Here is a 19,059-nt window from a genome sequence, read left to right on the forward strand (position 1 = left end):
TAGATTTTGGCCCTTTACGTGATTGAGTTTGACACTCCTACCCTCCAGGCACACTTTAAAGTGGAGCTGAACTCTTGCACACGACAGAAGGAAAAAAATAGAGAAATGCACCCTGTATGTATTTAGAGAGTTTAGATCAGTGGTTCCCAACCTTTTTGGAGTCGTGACACATCAAACCAAACGTTCAGATCTCCGTGACACGTAGACTAAATGCATGTAATGAGAGACAGCGTTTCCCCACTAAATGCACATAAGAGACAGCGTTTCACCAGTAAATGCAGGTAATGACAGACAGCCTTTCACCAGTAAATGCACGTAATGAGAGACAGCGTTTCCCCAGTAAATGCACATAATAAAAGACCTCTTTTCACCAGTAAATGCACATAATAAGAGACAGCTTTTCACCAGTAAATTCACATAAGAGACAGCTTTTCACCAGTAAATGCACATAATAAGAGACAGCTTTTCACCAGTAAATTCACATAATAAGAGACAGCTTTTCACCAGTAAATGCACATAAGAGACAGCTTTTCACCAGTAAATTCACATAATATGAGACAGCTTTTCACCAGTAAATGCACTTAATAAGAGACAGCTTTTCACCAGTAAATTCACATAATAAGAGACAGCTTTTCACCAGTAAATGCACATAAGAGACAGCTTTTCACCAGTAAATGCACATAATGACAAACAGCCAGTTGTCCCCAGTATATGTAGCCAGGGATATATGTGCCCAGTATATGTAGCCAGGGGTATATGTGCCCAGGATATGTAGGCAGGGGTATATGTGCCCAGGATATGTAGGCAGGGGTATATGTGCCCAGGATATGTAGGCAGGGGTATATGTGCCCAGGATATGTAGCCAGGGGTATATGTGCCCAGGATATGTAGGCAGGGGTATATGTGCCCAGGATATGTAGGCAGGGGTATATGTGCCCAGGATATGTAGGCAGGGGTATATGTGCCCAGGATATGTAGGCTGGGGTATATGTCCCCAGTATATGTAGGCAGGGGCATATGTCCCCAGTATATGTAGGCAGGGGCATATGTCCCCAGTATATGTAGGCAGGGGTATATGTCCCCAGTATATGTAGGCAGGGGTATATGTCCCCAGTATATGTAGGCAGGGGTATATGTCCCCAGTATATATAGGCAGGGGTATATGTTCCCAGTATATGTAGGCAGGTGTATATGTCCCCAGTATATATGTCCTCGGTATATGTCCCCAGTATATGTAGCCAGAGGTATATGTCCCCAGTATATGTAGCCAGGGGTATATGTCCCCAGTATATGTAGCCAGGGGTATATGTCCCCAGTATATGTAGCCAGGGGTATATGTGCCCAGTATATGTAGGCAGGGGTATATGTCCCCAGTATATGTAGGCAGGGGTATATGTCCCCAGTATATGTAGGCAGGGGTATATGTCCCCAGTATATGTAGGCAGGGGTATATGTCCCCAGTATATGTAGGCAGGGGTATATGTCCCCAGTATATGTAGGCAGGTGTATATGTCCCCAGTATATGTAGGCAGGTGTATATGTCCCCAGTATATGTAGGCAGGTGTATATGTCCCCAGTATATGTAGCCAGAGGTATATGTCCCCAGTATATGTAGCCAGGGGTATATGTCCCCAGTATATGTAGGCAGGTGTATATGTCCACAGTATATGTAGACAGGTGTATATGTCCCCGGTATATGTAGTCAGGGGTATATGTAGCCAGGGATATATGTGCCCAGAATATGTAGCCAGGTGCCCCCCCAGGAGGAGAGAGCGAGGGAAGGAGAGCGGCACCTCAGGGTGCTCTCGCTCTCTCCCCTGGAACGAAGTGCGGTGGCTGGCAGAGGGGCGGAACTTACCTTCCGTGTCTCTGTCCCGTCTGGTCTCGTCGCCGGCGCGGGATGATTTGCCACTAATCTGGCCTGATCCAGACCAGAGCAGCGGCTGCAGAGCCAGAACTTCCGGCCGGCGCATGGAGCGACACGGAAGGTAAGTCCCGCCCACTGCCAAGTGCCGCCAGCCCGCCACAGTTAGTATCGGAGGGGAGAGTGAGGGAGGCAGAGCACCCTAAGGTGAGAGAAGGGGGGGGGCGATGGCCCCCTTCTCTGCCGCTGCCCACAGTTCTTCTCCCTCCACTGCGCTGCTCCCCTCCGAGAGCCGCGACACATACCCAAAGCTGCCGCGACACATGTATGTGTCGCGGCACATGGGTTGGGAACCACTGGTTTAGACTGTCTAATTACCCCTCAGCTGTGACTAATCACAAGTTGTAATTTGATCTTTCCCCTGTGTCACCTGACTGCCATGGCACATAAGGCAGATAAGTTCATTTGAAAGCACAGGATGTTTACAATATGTCTGCTTCCATAAAAGCAGGATGTAGAAACACTGCAGATTTATTGCAGAATTGGTATCGGCTGTATCAGCTTCCTCTAAGTTAGCCAATAAATGGTATCATCCTGATTCACAACTTCTCACAATCAGCTGTAACAAAGAAATGGTTTTCTTTACAGGTTATTAGGCCTTGTTCACATCATACGCGCTTCTGTGCGCATTTGGAAGCGCGTAAATGCGCAGGTTCACTTTAATAAAACAGCCAAAGTGCAGTATAGATTCAGAACTATGGATCCAGCATTGAACCGCAGTTGTTGTTCACACTTTGGCGTTCTCTTAGGGTCCTATTACACGTTGGTATGCGTTAGTACACGTTTTTTCCATGGCAGTGCTTTAAGAAAAAGCTTTCAGTTAAAACGCGTATAGTGTAAAAGAAGCCATAGGGAAACATGGACATTAAAATCCTCTTTCAGTTATAACTGAGACCAACTGATTAAAGAGAATCTGTAACGTCAAAACGTCCCCTGGGGGGTACTCACCTCGGGTGGGGGAAGCCTCAGGATCCTAATGAAGCTTCCCCCGTCCCTCGGGGGTCTCGCTGCAGCCCTCCGTACAGCGGTGACGTAAATATTTACCTTCCCGGCTCCTGCGCAGGCGCTCTGACGGCTGTCAGCTCCGAAGTAGGCGGAAATACCCGATCGCTGTCGGGTCTGCTCTACTGCGCAGGCGCAAGTTTCCGGCGCCTGCGCAGTAGAGCGGACCCGACTGAGATCGGGTATTTCCGTCTACTTCGGAGCCGAATGCCGCCACAGCGCCCCGCTGGAGCCAGCAAAGGTAAATATTGAATTGACAGTCGGGTCTGTCGCCGGCTGTTCGGAGGGCTGCAGCGAGACCCCCGTGGGACAGAGGATGGCGTGGGAAGCCTCATTAGGATCCGGAGGCTTCCCCTACCCGAGGTGAGTACCCCCCAGGGGATCTTTTTTATGTTACAGTGTATCTTTAAAGGGGCACTATGGTGAAATTTTTTAAAAATTTAATATGTGCAAACATAAACAAATAAGTAGTTTTTTTCCGGAGTAAAATGAGCCATAAATTACTCTTCTCCTATGCTGCTGTCACTTACAGTAGGTAGTAGAAATCTGACAGTGACAGGATTTAGACTAGCCCATCTCTTCATGGGGGGATTCTCAGGGATTTATTTATTTTAAAAAGCACTTAGTGAATGGCAGTTGCTCTGCCTAACTGCCAAAAAACTGTGTAGCGAGAAGGGAATCTGACCAGCATCATTGTTTTAATCCTTTTTAGGGAATATGTTTATAAAGAATAAAAGCTTTGCTGAGAATCCCCCATGAAGAGATGGACTCGACCAAAACCTGTCGCTTCTGTCAGATATCAACTACCTGCTGTAAGTGGCAGCAACATAGGAGAAAAGTAATTTATGGCTCATTTTACTCTGGAAAAAAATGTACTTCTTATTTGTCTATGTTTGCGCATATTTTAAAGTTTACAATTTTTCACCATAGTGCCCCTTTAATTGTAAAAGGGCCCTTACTGCGTTCAACATTTTCTTCCACAAGAATTTAGCAGCGAGCGATTCGCGTTCCTTCCTCAGTACATCGCAGTGTGACGGCATCGGCTGCGCTGATATAACTACTATGGAGGATTGATTTGCATGGCGTTCTGCTGCTGTGTTAATTACTGCCTGGAAGATCGAATCCCGCCATCCCATTATCGCTAAATGACAGCGCCGGGCACCGGGGGAATTCTGAGCGGATTTCTCTTCCCTGGCTGTAGCCTTGGGAAAACCTTTTGCCTAATATAGCTTCAGCCTTTCGGTTTCCTGTTCATCCATTTTTAATTACAACTGCGACCGTCCTGCCGGCGCTGAGGCTGGTTGCAAATCACCGCGGTGGCACATTAATTATCAGCGGCGATATTAGCAGATTACAGAACACCCTGGAGCCCGCACGAGGAAACAATTAGTCATTAATGGGGGAATTGTACCAAGTCCATTAAGAAGGCTGGGGAAGGCTGGCCCACGCTGTGTGCTCTGCTGTGTGTCTGACCTCACTTCCTGCCTACCTAATGAGTGACATGCCAACAGGGATATGGACAGCATTAACCACCTGACACAAGTTCTATCAAGCCATTCACTAGTTATTAATACAATTATTCTTATGTATTTATATAGCACTGAGTGCTTTTTCACATTTAGTTTTTGCCCTTCTTTTTTTCAAGTGCAGGCGATTTTCAAAATTACGCTAAAACCGCTTGCGCAACGATTCCCTATGACAAAGTTCACATCTGAGCGGTTCATTTCCGATCCGCTCAGCAAAGCGCTGCCTGTACCATTCTTGAGGCGATTTTGCCTCAATGGAAGGTATAGGAAAAATGCAAACCACTCACAAAATTGCTTTGTGCAGCGATTACGTTTGCGTTATTAAGAATAAATATATTGTATTTATTATTTTCCCGGGTCAGGGGCGTAGCAATAGGGGGTGCAGAGGTTGCGACCGCATCGGGGCCCTTGGGCCAGAGGGACCCCGAAGGGCCCTCCCTTAACTGCAGTATTAGCTCTATTGGTCCTGTGCTCCTAATAATGACTTCTATAGATACTTTAAATAGTGGTAATCATTAACAAACTGCTCCCCATCCCCTTCTTGCACCTCTGACACTGTAGTTGCCATTGGCAGGTTTTGGTGCGCCGTATAAATTATGTATAGAGTGCTTGGGGGGCCCCATTGTAAAACTTGCATCGGGGCCCACAGCTCCTAAGCTAAGCCACTGTCCTGGGTCAAAGAGTTCACTTCCTGACTTGTGTCAGGGTGTGAATTAAAAAAAACGTTGTGGAAAAGCACTTTAAACAAAAACGCAGTGCGCAGTGGAGCGCCAGAAGGCGCTAAAAAGCAACGCACAAAAACACCAAATGCTAGCGTTTGCGTTTTTAGATGTGAAAAAAGCCTGACACATTCTGCAGCACTTTACAGAGTACATAGTCATGTCATTGACTGTCCTCAGAGGAGCTCACACTCTAATCCTATTATAGTCATAGTCTAATGTCCTACCATATTATTATTATGTATTTATATAGCACTGACATCCTCTGCAGCACTTTACAGAGTACATAGTCATGTCACTGACTGTCCCCAGAGGAGCTCACACTCTAATCCTACTATAGTCATAGTCTAATGTCCTACCATATTATTATTATGTATTTATATAGCACTGACATCCTCTGCAGCACTTTACAGAGTACATAGTCATGTCACTGACTGTCCCCAGAGGAGCTCACACTCTAATCCTACTATAGTCATAGTCTAATGTCCTACCATATTATTATTATGTATTTATATAGCACTGACATCCTCTGCAGCACTTTACAGAGTACATAGTCATGTCACTGACTGTCCTCAGAGGAGCTCACACTCTAATCCCTACCATAGTCATATGTCCTACCATATTTTTATTATGTATTTATATAGCACTGATATCTTCTGCAGCACGTTACAGAGTACAGAGTCATGTCACTGACTGTCCTCAAAGGAGCTCATAATCCAATCCTACCATAGTGGTAGCCTAATATCCTACTATATTATTATGATGTACTGCATTTCACAGGAGAAAATGATAAGCAATACGATCAGACTAGAGGGTGTCTTCACACTGTGTGGGATAAGCGTAGGATATTGCATGGTGTGATATTGTACGGGATTTGCCATGTCTGTTCCCAAAAAAGCATATATGTAGGCCATTTTTTTTTTTTCAGCGTAAAAATTGGATGTGAAAATTTGCATTAAAACGCACAAGTGCAATGTCATTGACTTGCATTAGTCAATTAGTAAATTCGGAAAAACATAATTTGCGTATGAATTCTGTCATGTGTGACGGGGGCCGTAAAGAATTGTTCTGAAATCTGGTTAGACGGAATGATTGAAAGAACCATCATCATCAATAATGATGAGCAGAAATTTTGCGTAGGTGTAATTTCACATCGAAATTTGCAGTTACAATGCAAAATCGTAAATAATAACATCTGTAATTGTAATCATTCGTAATTTGGCATACATTTTCTCATCATTTTTGCGTAATTTCGTGCCGATTTTAGCAGTTCATAGAAAATCCCCCAAACATGCTATTGCCACCAAAGTTGTTACATCTATTAATAAGAATAGTCGGTAAAAATCCTTTTCGTTTTTGAGAAAATCTATTTTCAAAATGCAAAAGAAAAATTTCACTTTTCTGAGTTTAAAAAACATTTTTCTTTGCATTTTTTTTTAAAAAACTATTTTTCAAAAACTACACTGTCTATTTGAAAAAAATGTTTTCCTTGTACGCACTATTCTCCATAACATATGTAGCAATTTTGGCGACAATAGCACTTCTGGGGGCTTTGCTATTCACCTCTAAAGTCGGCACAAAATGTCACAAAAAATATCCCAAATAACTGTATATACTCGAGTATAAGTCTAGAAATGTAGGTCTGATTCCCTTCATAAAAGTATAGGGGTCGACTTATACATGAGTGAGGGGCAACACTGAGCACACTGAGTAATGTGTGTACTAATAGTGACATTCCCATTTGCAGCAATTTACCCTGTAGTAAGTGATACTTTGTGGAAAGGAAATGCCAAGAAAGCACAGGTGTGAAAGTCCTGGCCAAACCATTTACAAGGAAAGGGGCGGGGGTGGGGGGGGGGGGGGTATTCCGGGCTGCAGGAAGGGGAGTGAATAATTGCAGCACTTGGGGCCCTGGAGGAGGTATTGGCTGCACTTAAGGGACAGGAGGGGTTAATGGCTGCAATACTGTATGCAGTGCAATCATTAACCCCTCCTGAGCCCCAAGTACAGCCATTAACTTTACTGGGTAGACTTATACTTGAGTCAGTAAAAATTCCTGCCTAAGAGGGTTGGATATTGGAGTCGACTTATACACAAGGTCGACTTGTATTTGAGTATAAATGGTACAAATCATTATATGAAATCAATTACATTTATGAATCGTAATTAATTACGTATAGGCGTAGTTGGGAAAATTTGTGAAATTTCACATAATCGTAAATAGCTGATTATGATCACCACTAGTCGTCAATCGGCATTGTTAATGGTATATGATCCTTCGTACGGTCGATTGTTCGGGAGCCTGTACCGCTAATGGGCAACATAAGGTTATACCCCGCTCTCAGCCAGAACATCTAGGAAGACTTTATGTAATATTTGATACATTATCACTTCTGTTGCCTGAAACTTTTTCCGGAGACAGGTGTACAAACAGGTTGGCTGAGCTCCCCGCTGGGCGCGCGTATTGTCCTGCGGAGAGACAGGAAGAGTCCCGCTGACAAACGCCGCCGGAAGCTTCAGTAGTGATAGTCTGACAGAAATCCAGCTGTGCAGATTGCCGCAGTCCGCTGTGCGTAACTTTAAAGAAAAGTTTGTCTGGAGTTGTTTAAAGCATCGATGCTCGACAGGCGGCGGGCGTACCCCAGGGGGTAATTATGTTAGGCTAACTGAATGCTTGAACTAGTGGCAGTCAATCAATTATAGTACGTTTTGGGAATCCAAAATGTATACGTTGGCTTCAATTCACAAAGCCTTACCGATTTCATGTAGCAAAAAACAGCTGAAATGTGAAATCTAATTTTGTGAAATGTCAGTTTACGGAGGCTGGATTCACAGTGGTGCGTTGCATAACACACGCATTGTAATGACTGTATGGAGGAAGGGCATAGACTTTAAAGGACCACAATCGCGAAAAAAGTAGGCAGTTAAAATCTGACAGAACCGACAAGTTTTGGGCCAGTCCATTTCCTCATGGGGGATTCTCAGCTGTAATTTGATCTCTCAGCTGTGTCAGCTAGCTGTCTGGGCAGGAAAGCTAATTTGTAAACACAGGATGTTAACCCTATGTCTGCTTTCATGAAAGCAAGAAGTAGACACTGCAAATTTATTGCAGGATTTGTATGAGCTGTAACGAAGAAATGTTTTTCTTTAAAGTTTATTATGCTGTTGCATATCTTTTAGAGCAGAAAGGAAGTTCTGAGTTCATGTTCGCTTTAAAATTTCCTTCAGGGCCCATTCACACACCTGCGATTAGCAGGCGTTTACCGCTAATCGATGAATTGCTGGCGATCGCTTTGCTTTTTAAAGCGCTAGTGCTATAAAAGGTATATGGCAGTGATCTTACTGCAGCAATCGCCAGCGATTCGCGATTATCGACAAACACGGTGCATGCAACACTTTCTCACAATTTTTGAGCGATCGCGATTACAATGTTAAGGAAACACTAATCGCAATCGCTTCAAAAAAATCGAGAAATAATATAGTAAAAAATATGTTTTTATCGTGTAAAAATCACGCCCACAAAATGCTAGCGCTAATCGGTAGCGTTTTGCGATCGTAATTGTGAATGGACCCTTAATGGGCACTATAAACCGAAAACAATCCTCCCAAGTTTTCCCCACTCTGGCGCATTAAGTCTCCGCTAGCCTTTTATGTTGGGAACCTTTGCGGCCTCATATCGTAAACAAAGAGAACCCTCCGCCATTATCTCCACGACCCTATCCCACCATCCCTCCATTACTGCAGAGAGCAGCAGATCGATGCTGAATATTGCAGTATCACATATCCCAGATCCCAGCCAGCAATGTCATCTGCTCTCCACATAAAAGTATATTTGCGGAGATTTTATTTGGGCAAATTGCATCAGCTCTATATTTATGGCCTGACTCAGCTGCCATTGATTGTTTTACGGATGGTCTCTAGGTATCCAAATTCCCCTCTCTCTGAAAGCAATATGGATTGATTTAGTTGGCGCTCCTCGCTACCGACTGAATTATTCATCCTCTGGAAACCGAACCGTACAAAATGGCCGACGTGACTGGTTTGCGGAAGACTGTGTAACGCCATGTTTCCTTGTGTTGTTTTGCAGGCGCTGTACATGTTCTACGCCCTGGCCATTGTGTGCGATGACTACTTTGTTCCATCTCTGGAGAAGATCTGCGAGGTATGTCCGGATTTTCGGTTATGCCCGATTGTTTGTTTTTCGTGAAAGCTCCCCGCCCTTGTTCTGTGCTTGTGACGGTAACTATACACTAAATGCATTTATACATCTAGCGATGTATGGGCAGAGTCGACCAAGAGACTAATCTCTCTCTTACCGAATCTGATAAGAGAGAGATCTGTCAGCTGCCCATACACCTTAAGCCAATTCCCAATCAATTTCATGCTGAAATTGATCTTGAATCGGCCTTGTGCGCCGGATCCACCGCCTCGACACTGTGCCCCCAATGAAGAATGTCCCCCCAGGCCCCGTATAATGCTTGTCCTTTGCTGCCTCCGGGATATCTCCTCTGCATACACACGCGTCCCACGTGGTTTCCTAGTAAGGGCGCGTGTGTGTGATGTCATATGAGCGCGCCCTTACTAGGGAACTACGTGGGGCGTGCGTGTATGGAAAGGGGAATGCGCCTGGGGTAGCGGAGGGACGAGCGCAAGCCGTGGACAGGTAATGTATACCTTACACGGGGCCCTGGTGGGACAGCACCAGGGGTTTTTGTCGTGTTCGCCACAAAATTGCACGCTGTTCCCGCCGTGCACCCAATCGAGCAAGTCAACCCAACAGCTTGCAGAATGCGCGATCGAGAATGCGACCAATTTTCAGCCCGAAATTGGTCACATTGTCGGTCAGGCATGCACTTGGCGGCACCAATTTTCATCCAATCCGATTTATAATATATTCGAATTGGATGTTCGATTGGCTGCCAAGTCGCCTGATGTATGCCCACCTTTAAGGTAGCCATACATCTAGCGATGATGAGCAGACAGATCTCTCTCTGATCGATTCTGATTAGAGAGAGATCTGTTGGCTGCCCATACACCACAGACCGATTCCCGTTAGATTTGAGCATGAAATCTCTTGGGAATGATCCTCATCCTCCTCCTTGCCGCTGCTGTTTCCTAGTGTTTATAAATGTTTATGTATGTGTACCTTTATACATTACCTGTCCCGTGTCATGGTGCCCGGCCATCTTCCGAATCCAGCGCTCTGCCATTAGCCCTATAGACGCTGTTGACGAGGCGCGGGACGTCACACGCCGGCTGCTTGTATAGGGCTAATGGAAGAGCGGTGGATTCGGAAGACAGACAGGCACTGCGACATGGGACAGGTAATGTATAACTGCACACATGTACATTTATACACTAGGGAAATAGCGCCGGGGGTTATTTTGCGTTCGTCACTCGTCCCGATATCACTCGCCATTACTGCCATGCACCCGATAGACCACGACAGCCCGACATCTTGCAGCATGTCGTATCAACATATTCGGCCCGAAATTGTTTGCATCGGCGATCAGGCATGCACTTGGCAGCACTGATTTTTATCCAGTTTGATTATAATAATTAAAACCTGCTACACACCATGCAATTTCCACTTCAGATCGACTAATCAGATCAATAGTCAGATCTGACACTACACCAGTACACGATTATTTAAAATGCCAATAATTTTTCTGAATGGACATCGAACGAAAAATGAATCAAACGGACAGGGAAAGATAGCCGGTATTGATTGATAATTACCAGCATATCTGATCAGCTTCCGATCCAAAATGAGATCGATTTTGACTTGGGATCGGTCTCTGGCGGTCATATTCTTTGGACCAATCCGATTATTTTCTTGAATAGAAGTAGATTCTGAAATGAAAATTGCATGGTGTATACTCACGATAATGGTTGTTTTGATAGATTAGATGTTTTAAAGGACAACTGAAGTGAGAAGTATATGGAGGCTGCAAATATTTATTTCCTTTTAAACAATACCTGTTGCCTGGCAGCCCTGCTGATCTATTTGGCTGCTGTAGTGTCTGAATAACACCAGAAATAAGCATGCAGCTTGTCTTCTTATAATGACAGAAACACCTGATCCGCATCCTTGTTCAAAGTCTGTGGCTGAAAGTATTAGAAGCAGAGGATCAGCAGGACAGCCAGGGAACTGGTATTGCTTAAAGGAAATACAGATGGCAGTCTCCTTATCCCTCTCACTTCAGTTGTCCTTTAAGTCTAACATTGATTTGAATAACCAAAAACGCTGATTGAATAACCAAATAACCAAGAATTGATTGAATAACCAAAAATTGCTACTTTTTCTGATCAACTTGGGTCAGAAAACTAGTCAAATGCTGACCCTGTGTCAGTCTTGCGGTGTCAGGGGTGAGCAGGCAATAGCTGTACCACTTTGTACTACATAGAAAAGTACAGCGCTTGCTTTTTTTGCTTTCAACTAATTTTGGTGAATCTCGCTTGACTTCTGGAGATTCTCACTCATCACCAGAGATAGTGAGATGCTGATTGTTATGGCTTGCATGAAAACATAATGCAATTTGTATTGAGCTTGGGGCAATCAAATGCACCTCCTGCTAGGTTTTTATTGGCCCATTTCCAAGTTGCATACCATTTGCATTCTACTTGCATGCAAGCCTGAGTGACTCCAGTTGTTCATCGCAATAACCTTACCTGTCTGAGAGGTAACCGCATCCCCCAGAGGCAGCCGTTTTGGGCGGAGCGACCGCTGAATGACCTCGCTTATAAGCGTTGGCGGGATGCGATCGGCTCAGCAGGTGTCATCCTCCTCCTCCGGCATGTTCTGTTTTCGGTTTTCACCTCTGAACTGATTCTTGGAACTTCTGAGCGGAGAGCGTCGTGAATAATTACCGAATCTGCTGTGCATTTGGAGACGCTTCAGAATATTAACTGTTTATCTTAAATTATTCAGAAATAGCAGACGCCGCTCTGTGCATGCATAATGTATGGGCATATGTTGTGTTCCTGGCATCCTGATGCACATCGCTCACACCTTACCAGAGCGTGGTCTCAATCACTCTCTCCCAGAATCCTCTGCTTTTCTCTGTTATAGTTCTCTCCCAGAATCCTCTGCTTCCCTCTGCTAAAGTTCTCTATTAGAATCCTCTGCTTCCCTCTGTTATAGTTCTCTCCCAGAATCCTCTGCTTCCCTGTTATAGTTCTCTCCCAGAATCCTCTGCTTCCCCATACCTCCCAACTTTTTGAGATGAGAAAGAGGGATACTTATGCCACGCCCCTGCCACACCCCGAATCACGCCCCCAGGAACACCCCTAGTCGTGAATACTATAAAGATTTCATAAAAAGATGTGTTGTTTTATAACTCAAACAACACTGGTCCTTTCTACCCTTGTTCATTTTCCTTCATATTAACATTTCAAAATTTGAAATATATCAATTTAAAGGATGGGAATACAGTTTAGAGTCAATAAAGCACATTATTCAATCGAGAAATACCCATATTTATATAGAAAGAAGGAAAAAGTCCTGACAGAGGGACAAATGAGGAGGACGGAGGAGCAGGGTTCCCAAAGAGGGACTGTCCCTCTTTTGGAGGGACTTCCAAAAGAGGGACAGTGTGGAGCAATGCTTCCCTCTGTTATAGTTCTCTCTCAGAATGATCTGCCTCCCTCTGCTAATCCTCTGCTTCCCTCTGCTAAAGTTCTCTCCCAGAATCCTTTGCTTCCTTTGGTTAACGTTCTCTCCCAGAATCCTCTGCCTCCCTCTATTATAGCTCTCTCCCAGAATGCGCTGCCTCTCTCTGCTAAAGTTCTCTCCCAGAATCCTCTGCTTCCCTTTAAATCCTCTGCTTCCCGTTAAAGTTCTCTCCCAGAATTCCCTGCTTCCTTTCGTTAAAGCTCTATCCCAGAATCCTCTGCTTTCCACTGTTATCTCCCAGAATCCTCTGCTTCCCTCTGTTATCTCCCAGAATCCTCTGCTTCCCGTTAAAGTTCTCTCCCAGAATTCTCTGCTTCTTTTCGTTAAAGCTCTATCCCAGAATCCTCTGCTTTCCACTGTTATCTCCCAGAATCCTCTGCTTCCCTCTGTTATCTCCCAGAATCCTCTGCTTCCCGTTAAAGTTCTCTCCCAGAATTCTCTGCTTCTTTTCGTTAAAGCTCTATCCCAGAATCCTCTGCTTTCCACTGTTAAAGTTCTCTCCCAGAATCCTCTCAGAAATGCTGGGTGTGAACGGGGTCTTACAGCGTGGATTTGCAACTGAAATAGAATGACTGGCTGCTATGGGCAACACAAAAACCTGCTGCTCACATGCGTTGACATGAGCTGCAGTGCTAATCCTGCCACTAATATCACATGACAAAAAATCGCCAGTAGGAGCAGCTCAGTAAGCTAGAAATGGGCGGGCACAATTGAAAGCTCACTAAACCTCACTCCCTATAAAACTTGGCGAAGCTACACGGAGGCATGCTAGGGAATTGGCTCCCTCTGGGAATCACTGTGCCCCACTCCCTGCTCCGTAACATACAATTAACGGTTTCCAGGTTCCAGGAGCATACACTGAACAGGCTAGGGTCTGTAAAAAAAAAATTATTTATGTCAGCATGAGGCTATGTAGGCAAGGTTCTTATCTATTTGCCATAAATACCTCAAAATCCTTGCCCGATCCCTTGTAATTAATGAATCTGAATCACACTATTTGCCAAAAAAATAATCTCTCTGCCTCCTGATTGTATGTTCTAACATTGTCAGTTATCAGGAATAGAGTCTGAAGAAGGTTTATCAGCTGAAAACTTGCTGTTTTTCATTTAAATTAGCCAATAAGCTAGAGCTTGTGTTTTACCCACAGGGAGTTTTGAATCAAGATAATCCTTTTTCAAAACTTCCTGTCTGTAATATACAAGCTCTAGTCTCCAGAAATGCTTAGCTACTAAGATAAGGAAGTACACACATGGTGTTTCTCTTCCACCTGCCCCCCCCCCCCCCCCCACTCCCCTTGCTTATACAATGAGACACAGGCTGGGGGCTGGAATGATTTGTCTGTGATCTGTCCACACAGGAGCAGCTTGCTAGCAAGTAGGGATTAAAGTATGCCAACCAACTAGTGAAGTTCATCTGTAGGTGCCTTTTCTTCAATAATAGCACCATCATTTGGACAATCTGCTCTGCTTAAAAGCCTCTGACTTCTGTTAATGATGTTTACATTTGGTTCCTATCATTGCAGAACTAGTTAGACTTGTTTTTATCACCTGAGTCAGGCAAAAAATACCCAAAGCTCCCCAAACAAACATTGATTTTTTTTTAATCATACAAATGGGCCCTACCAGCCAGCTATTGTGCCCCTTTTGTGCCCTCCCCCAAAAGTTTGGAGCCACCACTGCCTATACATAGGAATATAGGACATTTCAGAACAAAGAAAACTTACATTTGTGATGTTTTATCATTTGAGCCTTGTTTTGCAGAGGCTGCACCTGAGCGGAGATGTGGCGGGAGCGACCTTCATGGCGGCCGGCAGCTCCACTCCAGAGCTATTTGCCTCCGTTATTGGTGAGATCTGTTGTCGAATGATCGTGATGTATCTTTAGAGAACCACTGCTGCATTATATTTTAGGGGTACATGCTGCCAGATAATGGTATTTGGGGGAACATGGCTGCCTCATGATATTATTTGTTAGTACCTGCCTCCTCATGATAATGTTTTGGAGATACGTCTCTCCCTCATTATGGTATTTTGTGGTACACGCTGCCTCATTATGGTAATTAGTGGTACACTCTGCCTCATTATGGTAATTAGTGGTACTCTCTGCTTCATTATGGTATTTTGTGGTACACGCTGCCTCATTATGGTAATTAGTGGTACACGCTGCTTCATTGTGGTATTTTGTGGTACACGCTGCCTCATTATGGTAATTAGTGGTACTCGCTGCTTCATTATGGTATTTTGTGGTACACGCTGCCTCATTATGGTAATTAGTGGTACACGCTGCTTCATTGTGGTATTTTGTGGTACACTCTGCCTCATTTTGGTAATTAGTGGTACTCGCTGCCTCATGGTATTTTGAGGATGTAAAGGGCTCATTATGTTTTTATGGTGCATCATTGTGGTATTTGCTAGGGATATGTTGCTTAATTGTGTCGTTTAGAGGGAATATGGTGCCTACCTAATTATGATCTAAAATTCTAGAATTGTTTTTTGTGAAAAGCTGTATTTATGAACTGACTGGGTACTGCAGATGAGACTGGTGATCTGGGTCAGTAGCTGGATAACACATTCTCTGTTAGATTATGTGCTTTCCTGAAGAGGTACCTTTTTTAATGGGAACCTGAAGCTAGATGCATACGGAGGCTGTCATATTTATTTCTGTTTAAACAATACCAGTTGCCTGGCAGTCCTGCTGATCTTTCTGGCATCAGTAGTGTCTGAATCACCCAAGCATGCAGCTAATCCATTCAGACTTTAGTCAGAACTATCTGATCTGCATGCTTGTCCAGGGTCTATGGCTGTAAGTATTAGGCCTCTTTTTCACAGGCAGTTTAACTGTGTGCTCAGCAAGCAGTTGCCAGGCAGCAGTGAGCAGTTACCAGGCAGCAGCAACCAGTTGTGAGAGGCATTTCACTGCTTAGCAACTGCCCATGCCTGGAAAAGAGGCCTTAGAGGCAGAGGGAACAGCAGGACAGCCAGGCAACTGGCATTGTTTAAAATGAAATAAATATGGCAGCCTCCATACCCCTCTCACTTCCGGTTCCCTTTGAGGTTGCATTTGAAGATCTAGTGGGATAGTGAGTGCTTAAAAGATTGTGGAAGTAAGTTCCAGGAACAGAGAGGCTTGTGAGAAGTCCTAATTATAGTTGGGGGAGGATGTATTCACTTATGTGTGTGTGTGTGTATGTATATATATATATATATATATATATATATATATATGTGTATGTATGTTGGGGCCACAGATGCAGATGGCCACAGGCCTATTCATTTGTGTATAAGCCATTATCCTATAAATATGGCACAGCAAATGTGTAAAATATACACTGGCAATCACATAAAAATATAATAATACAATAATATTAAACCACAAGCATGAGAAACCTAGAGATTGCCTGGAAAAAATGCACTCACAGATTCCCTTTATAGACCAGGGCTCATGAAAAATACACGATAGCGTCCGTAAAACCGCGAAGACTCCAGAGGATTGGCATGCGTTGACTAGCCTGCAGACGCTACAGTATAAATAGTCATATGTTCTGCAGTATGTACTGTATAGATAATGTATGCGGCCCGATCTCATACTCTCAACAGTCCACACTGCCCCCTGCTGGCCACACTTTGCTTAGTTTGGTCTTTACTAGAGCTGACTATAGCCAGATGATGACCTACTGTGTATCAGTGATGGTGAGCCTTTTGCCCAATTGGCAACAAAAACTCACTTATTTATTACAAAGTGCCAACATGCCAATTTATACTGAATATTGAAGTTTTAGTTTTGAAAAAAAAAACAAAAACGCCTACATTAAGGGCTTAGACATACGCATGCGTTTTTACGCAATTTTTAAATAGTTATATAATAATAATCTGAACATTTGTATAGCGCTTTTCTCCTGTCGGACTCAAAGCGCTCAAGAGCTGCAGCCACTGGGACGCGCTCAAGAGGCCACCCTGCAGTGTTAGGGAGTCTTGCCTTGAACTCCTTACTGAATAGGTACTTGACCTAGCCTGGATTCCAACCCTGGTCTCCCATGTCAAAGGCAGTGCCCTTAACCAGTACACTATTCAGCCACCACCATTAATCGCAGGCGCTCAGAAAAGCACTTATAGTGTGTCTGAGCCCTTAGAGTTACAGAGTACCTAGCAAGCTTTTTGTCCTTCTACATTAAGGGACACTGTACATTTAAAATTTTGCAGTTACCCCACATTTGGAATGCAGCAGTCACCCCCCAATTGAAATGCAGCAATTACCCCACTTTTGAATTGCAGCAACCAACCCACATACCCTCTTTCCCTGAAAATAAGACCTAGCTGGGATTTTAAGCACGCTTGAAAAATAAGCCTCACCCTGAAAATAAGTCCTAGCAGAAGTTAAAGGGGAGGTAGAAGCGACCGGCAAACGGGGACAAAGCAGTATGCATAGCAGCAATAACGCCCACATATGAAATGCAGCAATTACCCTCCTGCTGGTGGGTGGGCTAATACCTTGTGTAAAAAGCACAGCACCTCTTTGCAATCTTTACTTTAAAGTGGTAGTGGCACCTCTGACCTATATAGTTCTCATCAGCATGTATAAAGAACATTATAGGGCTGTTTTAATAAGGTTGGGTTGAGACTGTGGCCCTCATGAGATATCCTTCTGTCGTTGGCTAATATTACTGAACAATAATCAGCTAATCCTCCCGACACCTGGTAACTGGTTTATCGGCCTCTGTGTCCCCCTCCCCCATAATATAAAATACAATATCTTTTATGCTGATTCTTCTCTGTAACTCATTACAGAGTACATTAAAGAGGCCCTGTGGCGACATAAAGTAAATCAGGGTCAGGAAACATTCTACAGTGGGCAAACAATGGCTAAATAATTTATAAAGTATTATTGCAAACAATAAGTAATGATATTCATTAAATAGGCCCTGTAGTGACATATAGTAGAATTCAGTAAATTATTTAGGATACCCACTTATAAAGTACTTTTCAGAAACTCTTCCTATATCCATATATTGCTGTATATTGGTATGTAGCTCCGCCCTCCCACCTATGCTCAACCCAGGCTCTTTAGCTATGGGTAATTCTCCTCCCAGATAATACCTGGGAGACCAGGTATTGTTTTCACTGGCTTCGGAATTCTCAGTAAACAAACATTCCACAGAGCTGCACCTGACAGTACTAAAGATGTCACCACTATCACCATTTCAGAAAGTAAAAGAGAGGAAATATTTAGTCTAGTCGTTTAAAAATGGGCTTCCGGTCTGTCATTGCCGCCACCACCGCATGTCAGCGTGCATGCATGCACACGCCCCCGGCACTCACCCGCCTGCTGAGCACCCTGGCCCGTCCTCGTCCTGTCCCAGTGACTGTCAGTGCGGCACATACGCAGTAGCGCAAAAGCCCTGAAACAGGGGCATGGGACGCAGAGAGACACAGGCAAATTATTATATAGGATGGGCAAATACTGACTGACTAATTTATAAAGGAATATTGTAAGAAAAATTAAAGGGAACCTGTACTGAGTAAAATTATTTAAAATAAACAAATGAGGTAACTTCAAATAAACATTAAATAGTTACCTTGCCATCTGTTCCTCTCAGAAGCTCACCATTTTCTTCTGACAATGATCCCTTCCAGTTCTGACAACATTTTGTCAGAACTGAAATATATCAGTTGCTGTCAGTTATTTATCAGTTGCTGTCAGTTATAGCCGAGTGGACAACTGATGTGCAAGGTAATGTCCATGTTTCCCTATGGCTCAATTGGGCGATGTTACAGTTCAACAGTGTGCTGACCAGAAAACTGTTATGGGGTAATGGCCATTATCAAAATGGAGGACGGAGAATTCCATTACCGTAATCACAGTGGACAAACAGGACGCAGGAGAAGAGAAAGAGATTGAGGAGTAGACTACGCATGAGGTAAGTATGACCTGTGTGTGGCTCTTTTGACTTTTAATTTATAATATATGTTTTTATACACGCACTGCTCCCCATCACATAGTGCTCCCCATGCGCTGTGCTCCCCATCACGCACAAGAGCTGACAATCTAATGAAACTTCAATAGTTATTGTTCCCGACAGTGGAGTCTGAGGGTGTCTTGAAATCAATAATCCCCGTATGTTTTCATAATTCTCTCTGTCTTCTTTCTCTGCCCCCTTCCCTTACCCCTCTCGTATCTCTCTCTCTCTCTCTCTCTCTCTCTGGCCATACATGGTACA

General features: G+C 44.0%; 1 protein-coding gene across 2 annotated transcripts in view; it reads left to right on the forward strand.

Moving 5' to 3' along the window:
• SLC24A4 (solute carrier family 24 member 4) overlaps positions 1-19,059 on the forward strand; it is a 178,576-nt gene that overhangs the window by 105,458 nt on the left and 54,059 nt on the right. For both annotated transcript variants that reach the window (XM_068254605.1, XM_068254606.1), the window contains exons 4-5: positions 9,259-9,333; positions 14,607-14,691. In XM_068254605.1, the coding sequence (XP_068110706.1) occupies positions 9,259-9,333; positions 14,607-14,691 (160 nt within the window). The remainder of the gene's footprint in view (positions 1-9,258; positions 9,334-14,606; positions 14,692-19,059) is intronic.

The sequence above is a fragment of the Hyperolius riggenbachi genome, chromosome 9 (assembly GCF_040937935.1).
Source record: "Hyperolius riggenbachi isolate aHypRig1 chromosome 9, aHypRig1.pri, whole genome shotgun sequence".
NCBI lineage: Eukaryota > Metazoa > Chordata > Amphibia > Anura > Hyperoliidae > Hyperolius > Hyperolius riggenbachi.